At 44.0% G+C, this 24,777-nt stretch overlaps 2 protein-coding genes across 2 annotated transcripts in view; one reads left to right on the top strand and one right to left on the bottom strand.

Annotated features, from left to right (window-relative positions):
* The window catches only part of MPI (mannose phosphate isomerase), a 33,207-nt gene extending 10,594 nt beyond the window's left edge, over positions 1-22,613 (bottom strand). Inside the window, exons 1-5 of the mRNA XM_073619018.1 lie at positions 22,463-22,613; positions 6,569-6,696; positions 5,916-6,116; positions 2,968-3,109; positions 2,705-2,884 (exon numbers count right to left, since the gene is read on the bottom strand). Coding sequence (XP_073475119.1) covers positions 2,705-2,884; positions 2,968-3,109; positions 5,916-6,116; positions 6,569-6,696; positions 22,463-22,499 — 688 coding nt within the window. The 5' untranslated portion in view covers positions 22,500-22,613. The remainder of the gene's footprint in view (positions 1-2,704; positions 2,885-2,967; positions 3,110-5,915; positions 6,117-6,568; positions 6,697-22,462) is intronic.
* A 331-nt stretch (positions 22,614-22,944) lies between these two features.
* SCAMP2 (secretory carrier membrane protein 2) overlaps positions 22,945-24,777 on the top strand; it is a 57,355-nt gene continuing 55,522 nt past the window's right edge. Inside the window, exon 1 of the mRNA XM_073619020.1 lies at positions 22,945-23,187. Within this exon, the coding sequence (XP_073475121.1) occupies positions 23,131-23,187 (57 nt within the window). The 5' untranslated portion in view covers positions 22,945-23,130. The remainder of the gene's footprint in view (positions 23,188-24,777) is intronic.

The raw sequence follows: 24,777 nt of genomic DNA, 5'->3' as shown, positions 1-24,777 counted from the left end.
CCATTAAAGTGGAGTAACCCTTGTTTACATACAGAAATGCAGCACAGTAAAGCTTTTATGCAACGTGGAGTAGAGAAGTAGATAAAAACACACTGATAGTATCATTTATGTGGACTTAAAACGTATATAAACCCCAAAACAAACATTTTATATATTGCATTTTACCAATCCTTAGATATAGTGGTTGCTTTAGTTTTACTTTTTAGTTTTTTTTTTCCTTTATTTCCTGATTCTGCAAGTAACTCATTTCCTGTCCCATTGGGGTTGATTTACTAGAACTGGAGCGTGCAATATCTGGTGCAGCTGTGCATGGTAGCCAATCAGCTTCTAACTTCAGCTTGTTCAGTTAAAGTACAACTAAGACCCCTTTCACACTGAGGTGCTTTTGCGCTAAAAAAAAAAAAAAAAGCGCTTGAAATGGATGCTTTCACACTGGGGTGGGGCAGTGAAAAAAGTCCTGCAAGCCGCATCTTTGGAGCATGTTTGGAGCGCTTTTGCCTCAAAAAGCCCCTCTCCAATGAAATGAATTGGAAGCTCTTCAAAAGCGCATGAAAAGCACGCCTTTCAAAAGAGCCGCAAAATGGTTCTTTTGAGTCACGTGACCTTAAAAAAAAAAAAAAAACGCTAACGCCTCAAAAGCGCCTGACGTTTTATGGGCAGTTTTCAAGCGCCTCAGTGTGAAAAGGGTTTAAAGGCAAAACATTTTTTTTTGTTTTGGATAGAGTGCAGCAGGATTAGAACATTTGTCAGTTTTTATTGCTGTCTGTGCCCTCATTAAGGAGAATAACCCTTTCTATTTGAGGGGAAATCCTCCAATGGGGACACTAGCCCTGATGACCTGGGGGTCTCCAAAGAATTCCTTTAAGTTGCAGGGATTTCCTCTCACTTCCTGTTTGGCTATGGGACAGGAAGTAAAGGGAAATTTCCTCAACGGTACACAGATGGCAAAAAAAGGAAAAAAATCTGACAGGGGTTATAACTCTCTCTTACTCCAGGCAAAAAAAAAAATGTGTTGGTTATACTTCTACTTTAGACTTTGACAAATTAAAAACTGGAAGCTGGTTGGTTTCTTTGCAGAACTGCAATAGATTTTGTAAATCAACCCCATTGTGTCTACACTCACTTCTCCAAGGTGTCTATGGAGGGAGCCATGGTTACTAACCTGGCTGGACAAACATCTGCCTTTGTTCACCTCCATAACATGGTGGATTTATTTGAGTAACAGTTTACAAAACTAGAAAACATTGTTTACGCTGTCTTTTTGGCTCACAGGAAGTGACACAACATTTTTGGCAAGATCAACCTGTTTCTCTGTACTTGCAAAAAATGTTCTTAGTCTGAAAAATAGGGTTGCACCAATACCACTTTTTTAAGACTGAGTACAAGTACTGATACTTTGTTTCTAGTACTCACTAATACCGATTACCGATACTTTTTTAATGTCTTATGACAGTGGTAGTAATATGCAGCGCTGATGGGCACTGATAGGTGGCGCTGATGGGCACTGATGAAGCGTGTACTTTGGCAGTATTTTTTTTTTTTTACAATTTTATTTTTTACAATTTATTTTATTATTTTTTACAATTTATATATTGATGGTGTCAGTGTTTTTTTTAGTTGAATTTTTACAATTTAACCTTTTAATTATTTATTATTCTCTCTTTTTTTTTGAGACAGAGAAAGGAACTGAAGACACAAGACACAGATTCCCCAGTTCCTTTCTCTGCAGCTTCAGCTGCACTGGAGATGAATGGACAGGAGACAGATGCTCCTGTCCATTCATAAACTAAAGTATCTTAAACACAGTTTACGTTGCTCAGTTATGAATGGACAGAGTCCGCGTGCATTTGGAAAAGGAAGGAGCTGGTAAATGGCATAATGCATAGGATGCATTAAGGTGAAAAAACACAAAGCTTTACAACCCCTTTAAGTGGTTAAAGACAGCAAATATACAAGTAAAACTTATGTAGGGGGATTTGTTTCATCTCTGTGTATCATCTGTGAATGTTCACTTCGCTCGGTATATATGAGGGTTTCATCCACTTTAAGGGCCGGTTCACACCAGGAATCACACAGGAATGTGATTGCGTTCCTGTGCAATTTGAGTGCAGTGCATTTTCAGCCCATCCATTTGAATGGGCTGAAATCACACTGCACCACACCAAAAGTAGTGCATGCACTACATTTAAAAAAAACACACTACAACCAAATTGCATGGTACTTCTGTACCATGCAATCTGGTACAGGCAAAACAAACTGTGTTTGTGACCGGAGTTTACGGTAAGGTTGCACCAATACCGGTGTTTTATCAGCAAGTACTCGATACTTGGACTCAAGTAAATCGCACCACAAAGGTATCGGTTTCAGTTATTGGAGCATTTGCACGAGTATTTGCTCAGTAATGCTTAGTATCGGCACCGATACCAATGCCAGTATCGGTGCAACCCTAATTTGGGGTGTTGTTAGCATTGCATTAACACCCACTGCAGATCACAAAGGCAGGGTGGTATGAACATGGTACAGGAAATGTGCACAGAACGTGGGTTTCCCGCACCGTGATCTGATGTGAAGAGGCCCTAAAAATAGGTGGGAAAAAGTAACATTATTATAAATAGTCCTTTTAGTTTTTCTACAAATGGAACAAAAAAAAAAAATAAGAACAAAATTAGAATGCGTTTATGTAATAGTAAAGAAAACTGGGTACCTTGTTGCGTTACTCGCTGTACCAACAATTTAAGTTGTTCGGCGTACTCCTCCTTACTTCTCTGCATCATACAGGTGAAACATCGCTTTAGAGCCTCCACATCTTTGGACAGATCCGCTGCACTTGCCTCCAACTGCTCTGCTGCGTCCTGGCCAATGAGTGCACGGAACTCAGGAACATCTGAAACAGAGCCCAGTTTCAGACATCTTTTACAATGATCCCGGGGTATTTCCATTTTGTTATGAAGAACAATGTATTCATACCCCGCAAAAAGGCTACAATCTCAGATATAGGTCTGAATCCACAGAGACCCCGGAAAGGTGTGAGGGCAATGGCCATTTCTGGTTTGTGGTTGTCATCAGGGTAATGCTGTGGAAACTGAGCATGCAGCTTCTTAGCCAATGCCTATATGTGAAGATATTAAGAGGAAAGAGATGATAGTGGTGTGTTTGTTACTGCTGAGAAAAGGTAGAAAAGCTAGTTAACTGGAAACGGAAGAAAAAACACGAGAACACAAGATTAATTAATAAGAATGATATTCTGAGAAATAGATAAGTGTTTAAAGGGTAACTCCACTTTAGTGGGGGAAAAAAAATAGCAAATAAAGAAAAAATAATATCGCACATATAATTGCGATACTAATCATATTGTAATTGAATGTTATTAAAAATTATCTTTCCTTTTCAATCTGCAGCCACTGTCATTTTCTGAGAATGCATTGCAATATGGCTACATGGAGTTGTTCTGTACACAGAATGTATACTGATCACTCCCCAGAAACATCATTCCTGCTTGTGTGATTGGCTCACCAATTTTCCTAGAAGTCTGCCTAAGAAAAAAGTCAGATTTCTGGCATCCCCTGCAACAAAAATGTCTTTTTTGGAGAGATACTATTAATAGGAGCACATCTAAAGGGATGCAGGCCCAGCAGATTTCCTCATTAGTGCTCTGTATCTGAACACCTGACAGATAATTATGAAAGCACTCCCATTAGGCCCACTCAGTACAGAGGCACAGAGAAACAGAGGGATTTCTTCAGAATAACAAAAGGTAGGAATCTGCAACAAAGGTTGTTATAATCCTTGCAATCTACATAGATCACCCAGAGGGGAATGTTTTTTTCTCAACAAAAGTGGAGTTACGCTTTAACTTTTAACTGCTACCACTACAGCTGCCCATAGATTCATTGTTTTTTTTATCAGCAAGGGGGCTGATAGTAGAAAACTGAATGGATTCCTCCATCTACAAAAGAGAGGAGGATAGGAGAATCCTTCCCGATGAGAATTTGTATTCTGACAGCAGGATACACAGATCATCAGCTGCAGCCCTGATCGAGAAAAATTTTCCAACATTGTCAGATCAAATTCTGTTGAACATCAGCAACCACACAGGGAAAGAAAGGAATTGGTCGGCCAGACATCTTAAAGCCACCTTTATTGTCGATTCTTCAATAAAATCACATACCACAGATACAACAGAGGAAAACAGACAAAGTTTCGTGCTAATTCAGTGCATATTCATAGCTTATCGTGAAACACGTTAGCTGTCTACCGTTTACCTCTCTTGTAGTATGTGATTTTATTGAATAATCTACAATAAAAGTCACTTTAAGATAAGCGGCTGACTAATTTCCTTTCTTTCCCTGTGAACACAGCAACAAGCTGGGCTGGCACCTATCAGTGTGTTAGCAGCGGAGGATTAGCAGACCGACCTGGAGAAGTGCTTGCTTGTTTGGTTGAGCAATTACACATTGATCGGAATTTGGTCGGTTCCTGCTGAACTGGATGAATTTCAATTCATCTATGGCCAGCTTAAATGTCAGCTTTCACAGTGATATTTGTATAATCCACACTATTGTGCTGGGGTTACATTTTAAAGCAGACGTAAAAGACGCAAATGAATTTTGCAGTTTTTCATTCATTTATCAGAAATGTATTTTTTCAAATGCAAGTACTTGAATTTGCACTAGTATCAGCCTTTGTCATATCCTGTTCAGCAGAGCTCAGAGTAAGAAGCAGCACAGACAGCCAATCAGTTCTCGCACTGACAAGAAGCCCCCTGGTAAGATGCTAAAACAGAGTGATAGAGAAATTAACTAAGTAGGAGTGGGTGCTGGCCTTAAAGTGATTGTAAAGGTTCATTTATTTTCCTCCTAAAATAAAAAGAGGTGTATACTTATCTGCTGTTCTGGGGTCCCCTGCCGGCGCTGTCCACACCTCTTCTTCTCTGTGTGACTCCATAGCAAGCCATTTGCTATTTAGGCACATGTACGGGTGCGCTCCCGACCCAGGCTGTGCGCATCTATAGATACACACAGCGCAGCTGGGCCCTGTTCCCCTCTCCCTCAATAGATTTGATTGATAGCAGCAGGAGCCAATGGCACCTGCAGCTATCAATCTGCCCTGTGGGACCAGAAAGAGAGAGTGTTGCACTGCTGCAGATGCGCACAGCGTTGGATCGATACAGGACTCGTGTAAGTATTGGGGGAGGGGGAGGGGGGTGGGGGAAGGAAACAACTAGTGAAAGGTTTTTTGCCTTCATGCAGGTAATGTTTTAAGGTAAAAAAAAAACATATGACTTTAGAACCACTTAAAAGCCATTGGCTCCCCCTGCTGTCAATCACAGCCAGTGAGGAGGGAGCAGGGGGTGGGGCCGAGCCGTGCTTTTTGTGTCTATGGATACGCAGAGCCAGCTCGGGACTGAGCTCACACTAGTGCCCCCAAAGCAGCTTGCTATGCGGACACTGAGCAGGAGTGAGGGGTCAGAAGCGCCTGAGAAGAGGAGGATCAGAACTGCTCTGTGCAAATAGTATTGCATATTATATGATCAGTGAATGGAGCGTGCAATGCCAGGATCCAGTAAACTCTTTCTCCCGCTCTCTGCCCATATGGAGATACAGGGTTTTAGTTGCAGAGCTAGAGGAAGTGTCAACAGACTATCAGTGTGGTGATCAGAATCCTCATGTTCCAGGTCTGTGTGCACGTCCGTTTACACCCACAGATCCATAGGGATGAATGGATCATCAGGCGGACATGATAGGACCAGTTGTGTGAAAGTGTGAAAGGAGCCCAAGAAAAGCAACCAATAAACTTCTCCCTTTTTATGCTTTTAGGGCAGATAAGAAATCGAAAGGAATAAGCCAACATCCCAAACAGTTCAGACTTTTTTTCAATCATAATCCCTCCACCATTTCATGCAGCACCCAACCTACCTTGTCTGGGTGGGCCTGGACAGACAGTGCCAGCCTCACTGAGAGCACTTTAAACAGAAAAGGAAGCTGATTGTTAAAAGCTTCTCTGACCTTCGTCCCGAGACAATCCGGGTGAGCAGCAATCCATTGCCCCAGAGTCTTGTGGGCTACACCGCTATGCTGGATTACAGCGTCACCTTTTGGGTGAGTTCCCATCCATAACTATTGGAGGAAAATGAGGAAAGCAAGACCATTAGTAAAAACATATCAGTTTAGGGTGATATTAACAGTAAATGTAAAAAAAAAATCTTTTTTTGGAGCAGGGAGTGGCTTGGTTTATCACCACGCTTTTTGGCATGTTTGTAGCACATTTGACATGCAACAAAACATGTGCCTGCTACCAGCGCTTGGGGTGCCAAAAACAATTAATTTCAAGACTTGAAGATCCATTTTTTTTTAACTTCACAAAACGAATTTGTCAGATAAGGGGATATTGAGGGGGATTTACAAAGCAAGTATCAGGAACAATGCAAAGCAACATAAACTGGGACTGATGCATTTTAATTTCTATAGATTAAAATGAATAATAAAAATCATTAAAACAGTGCCTCCTATGAATCCATACTAATTTGTACAACATTTTAAAGTCTAATAGGTCCATTTATGAAGAATACCTCTGCATATGGCTTGGTAGGCTCTATCTGACGTTTGGGGTCACCACTAGCCCACAACCGAGCCACCTCACTGCTGCTGCCCAGCTTTCCCCATGCATAGTCTTGTATTGCACAAGAAAGAAGAAACACTGTGAAAAAAAAAAAAAAAAAAGGAAGGAGAAAAGATTACAAACACAAGCGATAGGAAGTAAATAACCGTTACCTAGCTAGTCTACAAAGTAACCCTCACCATCCATTCCACTTTCCATTTGCTGCATTGTACAAAGCTGAAATCATTAACCCATATATTTGCTGTGGCTGGATATTATTAAAATATTATTCATGCAGTACATTGGGTTATTGTGTTAACTCTTTGAAGTACATTAGCACAATTATTGTTACCAACCAGTGGCATGTGTACCCCCAAGAGGTACTTCTGACAGGCTCAGAGGTCACTTATTCCTCTCTAGATATATCTAATATAAACTGCATGTAAATCCAAGCATTGAAATCCTCTTGTTTTAATGATAGTACTGAGAATGTTCTGTATTTGTTTGATAAGTGCAAGAAAAAAAATAGCTTGATCAGAAATTTAAAGTCACCCTGCCAACAACCCAGCAAACCTCTAACTTCCTATGCTCTCTGCCTTTGCTGACTATTATTATTTAAAAATGAAGTCATCTTAGATCACGTCAGGCTGGCCTCTTTGCAGGTATATCTATTTAAAACATTTAAAAAAGTGTCTATATTGTGTAGAATCCACTAATACACTGTCTCACCCTGCTCTGCACATGCTCAGTTGCTACCTGGTCTCTGCACTGTGTACATAGCGCACGCCTGATCTCTGCACTGTGTACATTGTGCACTCCTGATCTCTGCACTGTGTACGTAGTGCATTCCTGATCTCTGCACTGTGCACGTAGTGTATTCCTGATCTCTGTACTGTGTACATTGTGCACTCCTGATCTCTGCACTGTGTACGTAGCGCACTCCTGATCTCTGCACTGTGTACGTAGGGCACTCCTGATCTCTGCACTGTGTACGTAGGGCACTCCTGATCTCTGCACTGTGTACGTAGGGCACTCCTGATCTCTGCACTGTGTACGTAGGGCACTCCTGATCTCTGCACTGTGTACGTAGCGCACTCCTGATCTCTGCACTGTGTACGTAGCGCACTCCTGATCTCTGCACTGTGTACGTAGTGCACTCCTGATCTCTGCACTGTGTACGTAGTGCACTCCTGATCTCTGCACTGTGTACGTAGTGCACTCCTGATCTCTACGTAGCACACTCCTGATATCTGCACTGTATACGTAGTGCACTATTGAACCCTGCACTCTGTACGTAGCGCACTCCTGAACTATGTATATAGCGCACTCTTGAACTCTGCACTCTGTACATCACGCAACCCTTACTCTGCACTCTGTACATTGTGCAACCCTGAACTTTGCACTCTGTACATCAGGCTATTAGCTATTAATATTTGATTGTTTATGTTCGAGGGTATACTACGTGTTGTTACCATGCAATCTTTTAATGTTCTGAATTGTTAATTTATATTCTTATTGTTGAACCAAAATTCTTTGGTAAGAATAAAATACAAAATATGCATTAAAAAGTTTTTTTCTCTATCTTATCTTCTTAAAATTTGGTAGTCATATCCCAAAAAATTCTAAGAAGTATCTTTTTTTTTTTTTTTAATCTCATGGACGAAATGTGAGAAATAACGTATATATCCTAAATCATTCCATAAACACATACCACATACACTGCATATATAATTTGAGGATAATGTGCTTATAAAATAGTTTACCATTTGCCAATTTAAAAAAAAATATGTTCCCGGATTTCATTTTAAATATTCTGGTCACTTTAGAATACATTGCAAATAAATAGCAGAAGATAAGGCCTAATGCACAATGTTAACTTAGCCCATGTGTGTGCCCAGTATTTTTGCACTCTCAGGAGGCACAGGTGCAGCGTCCATCCCCACTACCTGACGACTGTCAAAGTCTAGGACAAGCTGAAATATGTAGTGGCTGAACACTGTACCACATGGTATTTGTGTTCAGTGCCATATGCGTTCCTAGGCGTGCCTGGAATGCAGAATACCAGTGTTCTGGGCATACATCCCCAAACACATACAGCCTTAAACATGAGTACTGCTCAGTACAGTGTTCAGCTGCTGCGTATTTCAGGAGCAGGAATTGGACGCTTCCCAGACACACGAAAAGGCCGGGATTGGACGCACACGGGGTAAACACCCATTGTGCAGTTATGGTTACTCCCATAAATGCGCTTATTGCATTAGGGGTTATACAGTCTTCCATCTATAAAAATTGGTTTTATGAACATTGGGTAGGTGACAAATAATTGGTGGCAAACTCTCCTAGGATACATTGAACACTACCCCTTCTGTCAGAGTTCTCAGGCCTTTTACCATGACATGTGGGATGGCAGAGAGGAATTCTACAGATCATTAAACAGGTGGAAGGAAACCTTTTTTTGGTATACTAAATGAATATGAGTCTGATAAATTGATTTGATTGTGAAACACTTGATATCTTGTACGGCAAGCCAACCTCTTGCATTCAGTGAAATTGGCAGAATAAAGGTTGTTTATTAAGTTTATGTGCAAATAACTCATATGACAGAACAGCCTTTGGACAAATGAACCAGTCTAAGGTCACACCTGAGCGTTTTGTAGCTTGAAGCCTCAAGCTACAAAATGCTGGAGGGAAAAAAAAAATCAATTCTTCTCTATAGAGATGGTTCACATCTCCACTCCAAAACGCTTGAAGCCAAAAGCTCCAAAACGCCTGAAGCTCAACCAAGTTCTGAAACTTTTTTTTTAGGCAGATTACAGGCGTTTTTCTGCTTTTTACATTGGTAACCTTTTGACCTGTACAAAATCGTGGCAAAACGTGTCAAAATTGCGGCAAAAACGCAGGACCTTCTGCCTGAAAACACTACGCTCAGGTATGAATGGGGCCTAAGGGCTCATGCACACTGCAGCTCAAATGAGCTCAAAGAAGCGGCTCCTACAGGCTTTTGAGCTTTTATTTTTTTCTGCCTAGAAACTCCCCTCCATGTTAGCCAATGTGTCCATGCACACTATGGCTTATTCAGGCATTTTCAGGGATATGCTCCTACAGGCAGAAACCCCCCTCCCCCATCAAACTCGCGTTTTTGAGAGGAGCTAGTGCCCCAAAGAGCTCAAAAAAGCTCAAAGAAGCTTGAAATTGCACAAAAACATTTGTTCCAGCTTTTTCAAAGTAGCTTGAAGAAGCTCAATAAAAACGTGTACAAGAGCACAAAAAAGCACAAGCTTCAAGCTGAAATAAAAGCAGCTTTTTTTTTGAGCTGCAGTGTGCACGAGCCCTAAGGAAACTCATAAACTTCAATTCAAAGATGTATTCTTAATGCAAAAAAGCCTCTATTGGTCTTAGCCCCCTTCAAATCTCTAAGTTCCCTTTCTTTTTTTTTTTACTGTAATATGACTTCCTGTTAGAAGGTGGCTAGGTTCGTTCTCCCACTGTATGTAGTAACATAGCCACCCTCTCTTGCTCACTCCTGGGATAACCTATGGGCTGTATAGAGCAGTGCACATGAACACAACGAACGTGCACTGCTGGATCCAAACAAACGGACATGAGGGGGAAAAGGAGAAATGATTTCATATACAAAAATAAAAACATACAGGGCCGTTAAAGCGGAGCGCCACCCAAAAGGGGAAGCTTCGCTTGTTTGCTTCCTCCCCCCTCCGCTGCCACATTTGGCACCTTTTGGGGGGGAAGGGGGAGCAGATACCTGTCAAAACCTGGTAACCGCTCCCACTTCCGTGTAAGATGGCCACAATCGTTGTGTGGCGATCTACCAAACTTCCGGACCCTCCCCCCCCCCCCACTGCCTTCTGGGAGACCCAGGGGTCCCAGAAGACAGTGGGACCATTCAGAAAGTGCAGCGCGACTCACGCATGCGCAGTAGGAAACAGGCTGTGAAGCCGCAAGGCTATAAAAGTATATAAAGATTCTATTATTAGGGATGCTACCTCTACATCTGAAGGTATTTCAGTTTACTTTCAAATGTGTCTTCCCTGAAATGTCTTGTGTATATATAGACAGAAATAGCCATTTGTTTCAGGTTAAACAGTTACAGTCAGTTGGGTGTGAAATACATCACCGACATGGCATAGTGTGGAAGTGATGAGTCTACAGCACTTTCCACTGAATATACAGAGAATTCAGAGGATGGGACACATTGAGAATTCATTTCTTTTTATGTAATATTTCTTGACTTTGTCATTCAAAGACGTGCCATTTATATTCAAACGCACATCATTAAGGACCTATTCACTCTGTTGCACTGCGATAAGATGGGTTGCATTAAGACAGCCTATTCATTTGAATAAACTATCTAACACACTAAAAAAATAGCATTTTCGGCAGTGCACCCCAGTGCACTTTAGTGCATTGCTGTTCGTTGGGGTACCATCCAAAATAAATGACAACTTATCGCACCAACATGTGCAACATTACTTTACTGTGTTAGTGTAAATGGACCCTAGGGCCTCATTCACACGGGTGTTGAGGCCTATAGTCCATGAATGGACCATGTGTTAACCATTTGACCTCCAGAAGATTTACCCCCCCCCATGACCAGGCCATTTTTGCGATACGGCACTGCCCTACTTTAACCATAGTTGCCAACTGTCCCGGATTTCCCGGGACATTCCCGGGACTTAGACTCCATTCCCGAATTTGTGGTGTCCCGGTAAATGTCCCGAGAAATCCGGTTCTTCGCGATTTTCGCCGCCGCTAGAGCCGCCATTTTAAAGATCAGAAAGATGGCTGGGGGGGGGGCTAAACGGAGCTCCTGCGTCGCCGCCCACCCTCCGCTTCGCCCTGCCTACCCCCTGCCCCGCTGCCAGTCTGTTATGGAAAGGGGCGGGGGTTCTAGCCATGCGGCCGGCGGACACTACTACACTAGGACACCTCTGAGGTAGGGAGGGGGGGCGCACCGCTGTGGGAATCTGATATGAGGGGGGGCTCCACTGGGGACACCTGATGTGAGGGGGGGCTCCGCCGGGGACACCTGATGTGAGGGGGGGCTCCGCCGGGGACACCTGATGTGAGGGGGGGCTCCGCCGGGGACTCCTGGTGTGAGGGGGGGCTCCGCCGGGGACTCCTGGTGTGAGGGGGGGCTCCGCCGGGGACTCCTGGTGTGAGGGGGGGCTCCGCCGGGGACTCCTGGTGTGAGGGGGGGCTCCGCCGGGGACTCCTGGTGTGAGGGGGGCTCCTGGTGTGAGGGGGGGCTCCGCCGGGGACTCCTGGTATGAGGGGGGGCTCCGCTGGGGACTCCTGGTGTGAGGGGGGGCTCCTCCGGGGACTCCTGGTGTGAGGGGGGGCTCCGCCGGGGACTCCTGGTGTGAGGGGGGGCTCCGCCGGGGACTCCTGGTGTGAGGGGGGGCTTCACCGGGGACTCCTGGTGTGAGGGGGGGCTCCGCTGGGGACATCTGATGTAAGGGGGGCACCGCTGGGGGCAACTGATGCAAGGACGGACTCTGCTGGGACACCTGATGCAAGGACGGACTCTGCTGGGACACCTGATGCAAGGACGGACTCTGCTGGGACATCTGACGCAAGGATGGACGGCTGGTGGCAGGCGATGTGGCTAGTGACACGCTCAGGCATCTCACTGATTCTGCATTATGGTGAGTTGAATGATTTCATTTTATATTACAATGTAATAATAGAAATAATGCACTTCAATCATCCTGACACCATAACAACCATGGTGCCGGGATGATTGAAGTGCTAACACCAGGTGCTTGGAGTATCTTTATCTGCTGATTGTTAAACTTTCTAGAATACACATATTTTTAATGTGTAGGATCTGGGGCTGCTGTCCCGTCATTTCCCTCTCCCCCTTTCTCCCTCTCCCCCTTTCCCCCTCCATCCCTCATTCATCTCAGACTCTAACCACACCCTCTTGAGCCATGCCCATTTAAGCCACGCCCACTATGCCGCGTAAACCACGCCCATTTTTCGCTGCGGCATGCTTCGCGCCCCGCACTTGTATATTTTTACTAAACCATGCCTACAAATGAATGCCCCGCCCCCTAATTATTGTATGGCTCCGCCTACAGCCACAAAAATGTCACACTTTTTTTTTTACAATGTTGGCAACTATGCTTTAATGGACAATTGCACGGCTGTGCGACACTGTACCCAAATAAAATTATGTCCTTTTTTCTCCACAAATAGAGCTTTTTTTTGGTGGTATTTGATCAAACAAAATGATATATGATATGATATAAACAAAAAAAGACCGATAATTTTGAAAAAAAAATATATATATTTTTTACTTTCTGCTATAAAACATATCCAATAAAAAAAATTTTAAAAGTCTAATTTCTTAATTTCTGCTACATATATTTGGTAAAAAAAATCCCAATAAGCGTATATTGATTGGTTTGCGCAAAAGTTATAGCATCTACAAACTATAGAATAATTTTATTTATTTTTTATTTTTACTAGTAATGGTGGCGATCAGTGACTTTTATAGCGGAACTGCGATATTACGGCGGACAAATCGGACACCTGACACTTTTTGGGGACCAGTGATACTAATACAGTAATCAGTGCTAAAAATATGCACCGTCACTGTACTAATGACACTGGCTGGGAAGGGGTTAACATCAGGGGCGACCGAAAGGTTAACTGTGTGCCTAGCCAGTGCTTTCTCACTGTGTGGGAGGTGCTTTAACTAGAGGAAGGCATTAAACACGGATCAATACCTTCCGAACAGCAATCTCCTTCGTTTACATAGGCAGATTGCCGTTCTGTCTGTGTACTGTATAATCGTCAGGTACCCGCCGCTGGGCTCCCGCTGTGTGTGATCACAGCAGAAGCTGGTCACCGGCGGTGCAAAGTGTTAGATCACATACTAGGTACGTGATCTGGCACAGAACGGCCATCCTGCAAGTGGTTAATGCTGCTGAGCTACCAGGTGCTGCATACAGGCGTTGTACAGTATATTGGGTGATGGGACACACTGGATGCCTTCTCTGCCATTGTGCTCTTGCTGGGCATCATGTGCGCCCCTGTGCTTTTATGGGGGGGGGTGGACTCCCTCCCAGGCATACCTGCCCTTAAAGCAGAGTTCCATCCACTTTTACAACTTAGTCTTAAAGTAAAGACCACCCCTCCACCCCTCATTTTTGAATAACTATTGTTTTTTTCTTTCTTACCCTTTTCAAGTACATAGTGTACTTACATCCTAGCTCAGCTGTGGCGCAGTGCGTCATTTCCTCTTCTGCGGCAAGCCCTTCTCCTTTTCCCTCGCTGCCTTCTGGGACCTGTGTGCGTCCCAAAAGACAATGGGGCCATTCAGAAAGTGACACGCGCCACGCGCAATAGGAAACCGGTCAGTTTCGCTTAGTTACAATGGTGCCTCCTGCACCCGAACCGATAGACGGATCGACCTCGGGGGCCCGACATCGCGGGCTCCCTGAACAGGTAAGTGTCCTTATTAAAAGTCAGCCGCTACAGTGTTTGTAGCGGCTGACTTTTAAAAAAAACTTTTTTGAGGGTGGAACTCCGCTTTAATCTATTCTTATATGTGCTCCTACTATGGAGGCTATGGAAATTTAGTTAAGGCCGCAGTATATACAAAAATCCCTTGGTGTGGGCACTGGGGCTTATGCATATTTTTGCAAATGTGTGCAAACAAAACCCTCTGCTTTTAACATAAACTGTTAGACAGGGTTAATTTGGTTGGTTTGCAGGCTGGCTGGTAAGTGTGCTGGGAAATCCTTTGTTTGTGAGCTGCATACAGACAACCCATGTAAGTGTATGGGGATACAGGGCCTGCACACACACAGTTGATCATCCCAGTTTTGATAGGCGTGCAGACAGGCAGCCCTGAAGCACTCACTGATCGCATCCATGCGCCTGTCAAATTGGGATGAGCAGCTGTGTCTGTGCATCCCTCAACCCACATAACCACACGTCCCATTCACAGTCTACAGGCCTCAACACCCGTGTGAATGAGGCCTAAAGCTGAACTCCAGGTAAACACACAGATCAAAGTGGATGTAAAAAACAGATTCATGAAATTTGAGCTGGGCACATATATCTGTAGTGTTTTCTTATCTCTCTCCAAAGCCCTGAGTCCCATGGCTTTCTCCTGCTCCGTATCTCTGTTATCAGCCTGATAACTTCTGACAAGCTCTCCGACACAGGAGATAAAAGCAGCCTGAAATATATGTCATGGGAGGTTGCTATAAATAGATTAGCAGAAAGCTTGCCTTCTCACAGCAGAGCTCTGCACATTACTTCCTTCCTTTGCCAATGTGGAGGGGGGGGGGTGTGCCTTTCCTCCAATCAGCTGTCTTGGCTGTATGCCAATAATCCACTCCCAGTGCTGAACAGGAAAAGAAAATCTGTAACAAGATGAGCACTTTCTAAAGTATATATAAAGCTGAAACGGCAGATATACATTTAAAACTTTTCTAGGAGGATTTTTCATCCCTGTGTATCATCTGAGGCTGTTCACTTTACTTGGTATATGTGAGGGTTTACATCAACTTTAAATACTTATAAGGGGCTTGCTTTACCAGCCAAATGATATGTATTGCTGTCCATCCAGTTCTAAAAGTTACACAGCTCTGCCACACACAACAGTCCTGACCTGAGCCTATGGCTCTAATCAGGTGCTTCAAAAACACCCCCGCATGAATGCACGAATCTATCCACTGGTCATAGAGGGGGTGGCTGAAGAGAGGGGGTGGCGCCCATGCACCCTTATGGATGTACTGCCACTGATAGATTACAGATCTTCCAATGACCAGATACTACTTTGTAGTTGGAACCAGAACCTCCTTCCTCCTGCTGGTGATCCCTCTCTATAAAGATCTATATAAGAGAATCAAGAGCCTCTTCCTCCTGCTGGTGATCCCTCTATATAAAGATCTACATAGGGGAATCAGGACTTCCTTCTTCCTGCTGGCGATCCCTCTATATAAAGATCTATATAGGAGAATCAAGAGCCTCTTCCTCCTGCTGGTGATCCCGCTATATAAAGATCTACATAGGGGAATCAGGACTTCCTTCTTCCTGCTGGCGATCCCTCTATATAAAGATCTATATAGGAGAATCAAGAGCCTCTTCCTCCTGCTGGTGATCCCGCTATATAAAGATCTACATAGGGGAATCAGGACCTCCTTCCCTCCCACCTGTTGGTGATCCCTCTATATAAAGATCTACATAGGGGAATCAGGACCTCCTTCCCCCCTGTTGGTGATTCCTCTATGTTAAGATCTACATAGGGGAATCAGGACCTCCTTTCTCCTGCTGGTGATCCCACTATATAAAAATTGATATAGGGAATCATGACCCCCTCTCTCTCTTGCTGGTGATCCCTCTATATAAAAATCGATATAGGGGAATCAGGACCTCCTGTTGTTGATGCCTCTATATAAAGATCTATATAGCAGAATCAAGAGCCTCTTCCTCCTGCTGGTGATACCTCTATATAAAGATCTACATTGGGGACTCAGGACCTCCTTCTGCTGGTGATCCCGCTATATAAAAATCGATATAGGGCAAGCAGGACCTCCTTCCTCCTGCTGGTAATACCTCTATATAAAAATTGATATAGGGGAATCAGGACCTCCCTTTTCCTGCTATTGATCCCTATATATAAAGATCTATTTATGAGAATCAAGAGCCTCTTCCTCCTGCTGGTGATCCCTCTATATAAAGATCTACATAGGGGAATCAGGACCTCCTTCCCCCCGGTTGGTGATCCCTCTATATAAAGATCTACATAGGGGAATCAGGACCTCCTTCCCCCCTGTTGTTGATGCCTCTATATAAAGATCTATATAGGAGAATCAAGAGCCTCTTCCTCCTGCTGGTGATACCTCTATATAAAGATCTACATTGGGGACTCAGGACCTCCTTCTGCTGGTGATCCCGCTATATAAAAATCGATATAGGGCAAGCAGGACCTCCTTCCTCCTGCTGGTAATACCTCTATATAAAAATTGATATAGGGGAATCAGGACCTCCTTTTTCCTGCTGGTGATCCATATATATAAAGATCTATATAGGAGAATCAGAACCTCCTTCTGCTGGTGATCCCTCTATAAAGATCAATATAAGGGAATTAAAAGCTCTTTCCTCCTGCTGGTGATCGCTCTAGTGATAACTAAGGATCTACAGTATAGAAAGGGAATCAGGTCCTCCTTCCTGCTGCTGGTAATCCCTGTAGTGATGCATTCCAGAATTATGTTTGCTTTCCCTGCTGCCTGATCACATTGTTTGCTCATTTTGCAATCATCTGAAATAAGCACCCCCAAATCTTTTTCCTCTGTAGTTTTGGCAAACACTGTACCCCCAAAACTGTACTCTATTTTCAAAGGTACTTCACATGGGTAATGTTTCTGACTGGTGGTCTGCAATGGATGGCTTTGTCAGCAGCGGCATTTAGGAGGCAATATGCCACGTTCAACAAACCGGTTTGAATAGGGATTTCACACTGAAAAATATTGGGTGTGGCGGCGCAGTCCTATTCAATTCTATTGGATGCATTGACAGGTGGTATTGCCTGCTGAACACAACGTGCCCTACTTCTTTTTACTGTGCTGCAACACTGCTAAGGACCATTAAAAACGCTTTGTTACATTAACAATTACATGTCCATGTAAAGGGGACCTATCAGAAGATTATTTTCCCTTAGATGCATTATTTTGAATTTAGAAATGTTTTCCAATAAAAAGCATCCTATGAATGGAGGATGGAGAGATGAATGAAAAGGTCCACCTCCTCCATTTATAGAACAGTTTTTATTGCAAAAACTCATATTTCTGAATGGGGGAGGGGGGAGAACAATACCTTTTTAACAATGCCTTGCAGGAAAATAAAATCCATCACTTTCCCCGTCAGGCAGAGCCCCGACCTGTGGTTTTTCCACACGTTTGGTGGGCGCTGGCAGACATCCATTGGCCGGCACCCACTGATCGGCTTCTGCTATGACAAATCACAGTAGAAGTGGCATGCGATTCTGCACAGCGCAGCCAGCCTGTAGCTTAAATCTGCCGCGTATTTCAGAAAATAATGCACTTTATTCCTTTGTATTTCCTCCTTGGATTTTGCGGCTACACGTGTGTAAGCGGAGGCGTGCTGGCAAACATCTTTTTAACCACTAGCTGCCTGCCCACTGTCATATGACGGTGGGACGAGGCAGCTCTCGTTCTGGGCAGACTTCATATGACGTGACCGGCTTCCAGAGCCACTAGGGGGCGCGCGCACTGCGTCACTGGGGACCCGGTGCGTGTGCCTGGTGCGCGTGCCCGGCGGCCGCGATGTCCGTGGGCACCGGCGATTGCCCAGTAACTGAGCAGGACCATGGATCTATGTATGTAAATACACAGATCTACGTCCTGTCAGAGGAGAGGAGACCGATGGTGTGTCCCTTGTACATAGGGACACCGATCGGTCACCCCCCCCTAGTCAGTCCCCTCCCCCCACAGTTAGAATCACCTCCCTAGGACACACATTAACCCCTCGATCACCCCCTATTGTTAACCCCTTCCCTGCCAGTCACATTTACACAGTAATCAATGCATGGACGGATCGCTGTATAAATGTGAATGGTCCAAAAAATGTGTCAAAAGTGTCCGATATGTCCGCCGCAATATCGCAGTCACAATAAAAATCGCAGATCGCCCCCATGACTAGTAAAGAATAAATAAAAATGCTATAAATCTATCCCCTATTTTGTGCAAACCAATCAATATAGGCTTATTGCGATTTTTTTTTTTTACCAAAAATATGTAGAAGAATAAATATCGGCCTAAACTGAGAAAAAATTTGCTTTTTTTTTTTTTAAAAAATGGGGATATTTATTATAGCAAAATGTACAAAATATTTTTTTCCAAAATTGTCGCTCTTTTTATGTTCAAAGCGCAAAAAAAAAAACGCAGACGTGATCAAATACCACCAAAAGAAAGCTCTATTTGTGGGGAAAAAATTATAAAAATATAATTTGGGTGCAGTGTTGCATGACCACGCAATTGTCATTCAAAGTGCGACAGCGCTGAAAGCTGAAAAATGGCTTGGGCAGAAAGGGGGTGAAAGTGCCCTGTATTGAGGTGGTTAAAGGGACCATACACTCTATTTAACTGTAACTGATATCCCAGTTTGGAGCCCTGGAAGGTTGATCTGATTGGTTTCCTGGAGGTTCTAATGTTCTGGAGACATGATTTGTGTTCACAATTGCATATGACCTCAGTATTTAGGGGTCATTATTTCTGGTACGGAGCTGGAGTGTCAGTGTTGGTGGTGGGTCACAGAAGATGTCATGCGTCACATGGTGTATAATTATCCCATGTAGATGACATACTAACACTTTTGGTCACATCACATAAGGAAGGGTTGGACAAATATTTTTTTTTCTTATTTATTCACCTTGGTGTTTCAATTTTTTTTAGATAGCACAGCTGTACTCATGTACTATAAGTAGCATCCTTGGTAAGATCTTTGACAGCAGCTTCCATGCTGCTCTGATTGAGAAGATCATCTCTGTAATATACATTACTACCCCCCTGCACTGTGCCATCTTGACCCCCTGTGTACTGGGTCCTCCTGCCCCAATGACCCCTGCATTCTGCCCTTCTGACGCCATGTCCTCTGTGCTACTAACTTTTTATATTGTTTGGAAATTTGTATTGATTAGTCTTTGAATTATGGCATGTTTTCTTATTGTTTAAAATCAATTTTATTAAAAGTACGGGAGCATCTCAAAAATATTTGAATATCATCAAAAAGTTAATTTATTTCAGTAATTCAATTCAAAAAGTGAAACTCATATTATATAGATTCATTACACATTGTGTGATATATTTCAAGCATTTCTTTCTTTTAATTTTGATGACTATGGCTTACAGCTAGTGAAAAACCCAAATTCAGTATCTCAGAAAATGTAAATATTACATAAGACCAATAAAAAAAAAGGATTTTTAATACAGAAATGTTGGCTTACTGAAAAGTATGTCCTTGTACAGTATAGTATGCACTCAATACTTAGTCGGGGCTCCTTTTACATGAATTACTGCATCAGTGCAGCGTGGCATGGAGACGATCAGCCTGTGGCACTGCTCAGGCATCATGGAAGCCCAGGTTGGTTTGATAGCGGCCTTCAGCTCGTCTGCATTGTTGGTTCTGGTGTCTCTCATCTAGAGGTCGACCGATATGGGATTTTCTCTGGCCGATGCCGATATTTAGAAATCGCGGTGGCCGATGGCCGATATATGATGCCGATTTTTTTTTGGGCCGATATAATTGTCTGATTTTTTTTTTTTCCCCTTCATCTCAAAAATCTAACAGTTAGACCCCTTTTACACTGGGGCATTTTCCAGGCGCTTTTGGGTTAAAAATAGTGCCTGTAAAACGGCTCCCCTGCAGTCTCAGTGTGAAAGCCTGAGTGCTTTCATACTGAGGCGAGGCGAGGCGAGGCGAGGCGCTGGCAGGATGTTAAAAAAAAAAAAGTCCTGCAAGCAGCATCTTTGGAGTGGTGTATACCACTGCTCCACCACTCTTGCTCATTGAAATGAATGCGCACCGCTGTCCAAGCGCCTGCAAAGCGTTTCGGCAGCGGCGCTTCAGGGGTGCATTTAACCCCTTCCTTGGCCACGAGCTGGGTATAAGCGCCCCGCTAGCAGCCGAATAGCGACGCTAAAATGATGGTAAAGCGCCGCTAAAACTAGCAACATTTTACCATCCACGCATGCCCGCTCGTGTGAAAGCAACCTTAAGTAATAAGTGATACAGAAAATTTCTTACATTTAAACATTTATTAAACAAAACAAACCTCCAATCAGTTCACTTGTATGTACAATTTAGATAACAAAAAAAAAAAAACTATATCGTAAATATTGAATACACAAAAACAGGTAATCAAAACTTTTGGACGAAAAAAAATGGGCTTACTTTACTGCTTAGTTTTTTTTTTTTAATTCATTAGTGTGTTTTTTCAAAAAAAAATTGCGTTTGAAAGACCGCTGCGCAAATACTGTGCGACATAAAATATTGCAACAACCGCTATTTTATTCCCTAGGGTCTCTGCTAAAAAAAATATATATATATAATGTTTGGGGGTTCTAAGTGATTTTCTAGCAGAAAATACAGGATTTTTTACTTGTAAGCAACAAGTGTCAGAAAAGATTTAGTCTTTAAATGGTTAAACTGAGAACTCCTATACAGGGAGTTCAGCTCATTGATAAAAGAACCAAGAAGAGATACAATGTTTCTTCTTATCAGATTTGGCAGGCTGCCCAGAGGAGGAGAGAATTCTCTCCACAGATAACTTCAGGCAACTTGCATTGACTTCTATTACAGAAGTCATTTGAAGTTATAACCGGCCTTTTTTATCAATCAGCCAATGCCGATTAAGTAAAAAACGCCAAATATCGGTCGACCTCTACTCTCATCTTCCTCTTTTTATTTATTTTTTTTTGTTTATTTAAAGTGTTACTAAACCCACAACAGTAAAATCTGTCTGTATATGAACCATAGCATTCTTGTTATATTCACTGTGGAACTTAGGGGGTTAATCCTCTGCATTGTGTAAAACGGCTGTTTTATCCTGTATGCACAGATCCTCCCCTCTCTGCAATGTCTAGCTTCGGAAAGCCAGCTAACACACAGGCAATAGAGCCAACCTGCACATGCTCAGTTGTGTCTTTTTATGCATCAGAGGCAAAACAATGCATTGATGCGAACGTGTTCCATAGGAACCCATGTTAAAAAAAGTCCCTGCATTTCTGCAAAATGCATAAAAAAATGCATTAGTGTGGATTGAGCCTTGCTGCCCTCACATCAATTATGAGTTAATAGTCATTAATATGAATATATATGTAAATTAAAGATTGATGTGAATGTGTTTTTGTATTCATGGATTGTATATTATGTATGTTCTTTTTGTATTTTTCTAGTTCCAGCCAAATATCCCCTGAACCCCTGAGGAAGCCATCATAGGTGAAACGCGTCAGCCTGAGTTCCCCCCTCTCTGACATGAGATATATATAATGTGCACTGCAACGTATCAGTTGTGCTATAATTATGTAAGTGTGTGTAAATTACGTACGAGGGAAACCCTATTTTCAGGGCTGCTTCTTTTGGTCTGAATTAAAATGTGTGGGTATATTTATGTTTTTAAGGGGCATTACCCCTAAGTACGTCTTTTTTTTAATGAGATTTCTAATAAAAACTTTTTTATTCTTATACATGTAGCACTATTCATTCTGAGAAGATGTATTTTGGCACTTATAATGCCCCACTTCTATATCTTGTCGTTTTCTAATCTATATAATATAGGAGTTTCACTTTTTGAATTGAATTACTGAAATAAATTAACTTTTTGATGATATTCAAATTTTTTAGATGCACCTGTACTAATAAATAGATGGATATATATATATATATATATATATATATATATATATATATATACACACACACACATATATAACTTTAATTCTTGAGAGCCGGTGAGTAAAGGGGGTAGGCTGGTTGGGGCCCCAGTGTATTACTTTGCTCAGGGGCCCATGATGTTATTTGGATGTTCCTGTGTATGGGGACTGATACAACCAATACGCCAAGAAAACATTACATCGGGACATGAAAAGTGTCCATCTAATATATGATAAGAAGGGATCCGATGTATACAAGGTAATGCATTGTGATGGATGAGCAAAGCTGCGGATGGAAGCTGTCATATAGTGATGACATTTAGTAGTGATAAGCCCCGCCCCCAGCCTGTCATTCATCCTCCAATCATTATGAGGAATGGTTGCCCCCCCCCCATCAGCCGTGTATGCGGTGTGTGCTCCCCGTGTCCTCTGCTCACCTCTGTCTTCAGCCATGTCCAGCACCCCTCTGTACATCCCTCCTCCCAATCCCCTCCATGTGTCAACGAACGCCTCCCCGCGCACAGCATGCCGGGAGATGTAGTTTTCTCCAGGAGAAATGACGCGGCTGCAGCGCACTCTCTCTATAGAGTAGACTCGTGTATGGGCGGAAGTGTACAGTACATGGCCGTGTAATGTCAGAACGTCATCTATATAGCGATCATTGTACAGCTTCCAATTCTAGGTGTAGTGACAGGAAGTGGGGTCACGTGTCCTGCACAGGTCAGCTGACACTGGAACTCTAGTCAGGTGCTGACGTCAGCCAGCCTCGCCTGTGTAGCGCCTTACCTGGCCGCACAACTAGGCAACAACCCCGCCCAATGCCTACGGGCCCGCCCCCCCCCCGTTTTTAAAGCAGCTAAGAGATACTTGTCAGCCTGAGCCCTGCCCCCTCGCCCAGTGGCGAGTCAGCTGATTGGACGGCCTATTGCGTCTTTTCGCTGTCTGCCCCAGCCTACTGCGTGGCCATTGGCGACTGTCCCACACCCAGTAGTCGCTGGCCCCGCCCTCCAGAGGCTGCCCCGTCACATCCAGGAAGGATCCTGTGCGAGGAGGAGTTCCCGGCTGGAGGTTCCAGCTAGACACTTTGACCCTCGCTGCGGCAACCATGGCCGGCTACGACACCAATCCCTTCGCCGACCCGGTGGACGTGAATCCTTTCCAGGTAATGGGGAGAGATGCGACTGGGCTGGAGGGCCCTGGCGGGGGGAAGCCGCCTGACAACTGTGACTGAGCAGCGGCCAGAGCTAACCTGGCGACCAGTCCACAGTGCGAACTTCCCAACCAATCAGAGGGCGAGGAGAGGGGCCCTGCAGAACAGGTGGAAGGGGGCGGGGCATGCGGTCACATGAATCTGTACACTGTGTGATCATTGGCTGGCAGCTCACCTGTGATTGGAGTGTGGGAGCTGCCATAGGACTATTGTCAGCTGGACATCCCGCCTGTGACACCCTCCCCACCCCCGCTCACCTGTATTATGGAGTAGTGATCTGTATTATAATGCAGTGCCCCCCCCCCCCCCAGTCATCTGTTTAAAGCAGTGACCCCCCCCCCCCAGTGACCTGTATTATGGGGCAGTGGTTGCCCCCCCCCCCCCCCGGTCTATAGTATAATGCAGTGGCAACTACCCCCCCACCATATTAAAATGCAGTGACCTCCCCAGTCATCTGTTATAAAGCAGTCAGCCCCCCCAATAGTGACCTGTATTATAAAGCAGTGGTGCCCCCCTGTTATCTGTATTATAATGCAGTGACCCCCCCCCCCCCCTTGGATCTGTATTATAATGTAGTGCCCCCCCCCCGTTATCTGTATTATAATGCAGTGACCCACCCCTTGGATCTGTATTATAATGCAGTGACCCCCCCCCCCACCCCTTGGATCTGTATTATAATGCAGTGACCCCCCCCCCCCCCACCCCTTGGATCTGTATTATAATGCAGTGACCCCCCCCGTTATCTGTATTATAATGCAGTGACCCCCCCCCCCCCCCCCCCGGTGATCTGTATTATAATGAAGTGCTCCCCCTAGTGATCTGTAGTATAATATAGTGCCCCCCCCCCCCCCCCCCCAGTGATCTGTATTATAATGCAGTGCTCCCCCTAGTGATCTGTATTTTAAAGCAGTGACACCCCCCCCCAGTGATCTGTATGATAATGCAGTGTCCCCCCCCCCCCCCCCCTAGTGATCTGTATTATAATGAAGTGCTCCCCCTAGTGATCTGTATTATAATGCAGTGCCCCCCCCCCAGTGATCTGTATTATAATGCAGTGCCCCCCCCCAGTGATCTGTATTATAATGAAGTGCTCCCCCTAGTGATCTTTTGTATAATATAGTGCCGCCCCCCCCCCCCCCCCAGTGATCTGTATTATAATGCAGTGCCCCCCCCCCCCAGTGATCTGTATTATAATTAAGTGCTCCCCCTAGTGATCTGTAGTATAATATAGTGCCCCCCCCCAGTGATCTGTATTATAATGCAGTGCCCCCCCCAGTGATCTGTATTATAATGAAGTGCTCCCCCTAGTGATCTTTTGTATAATATAGTGCCGCCCCCCCCCCCCCCCCCCCAGTGATCTGTATTATAATGCAGTGCCCCCCCCCCCAGTGATCTGTATTATAATGCAGTGCCCCCCCCCCCAGTGATCTGTAGTATAATATAGTGCCCCCCCCAGTGATCTTTATTATAATGCAGTGCCCCACCACCCCTTGGATCTGTATTATAATGTAGTGCCCCCCCCCCAGTGATCTGTATTATAAT

Source organism: Aquarana catesbeiana, linkage group LG03, assembly GCF_042186555.1.
Source record: "Aquarana catesbeiana isolate 2022-GZ linkage group LG03, ASM4218655v1, whole genome shotgun sequence".
NCBI classification, from domain to species: Eukaryota; Metazoa; Chordata; class Amphibia; order Anura; family Ranidae; genus Aquarana; species Aquarana catesbeiana.
This window is presented reverse-complemented; position numbering and strand designations above follow the sequence as displayed.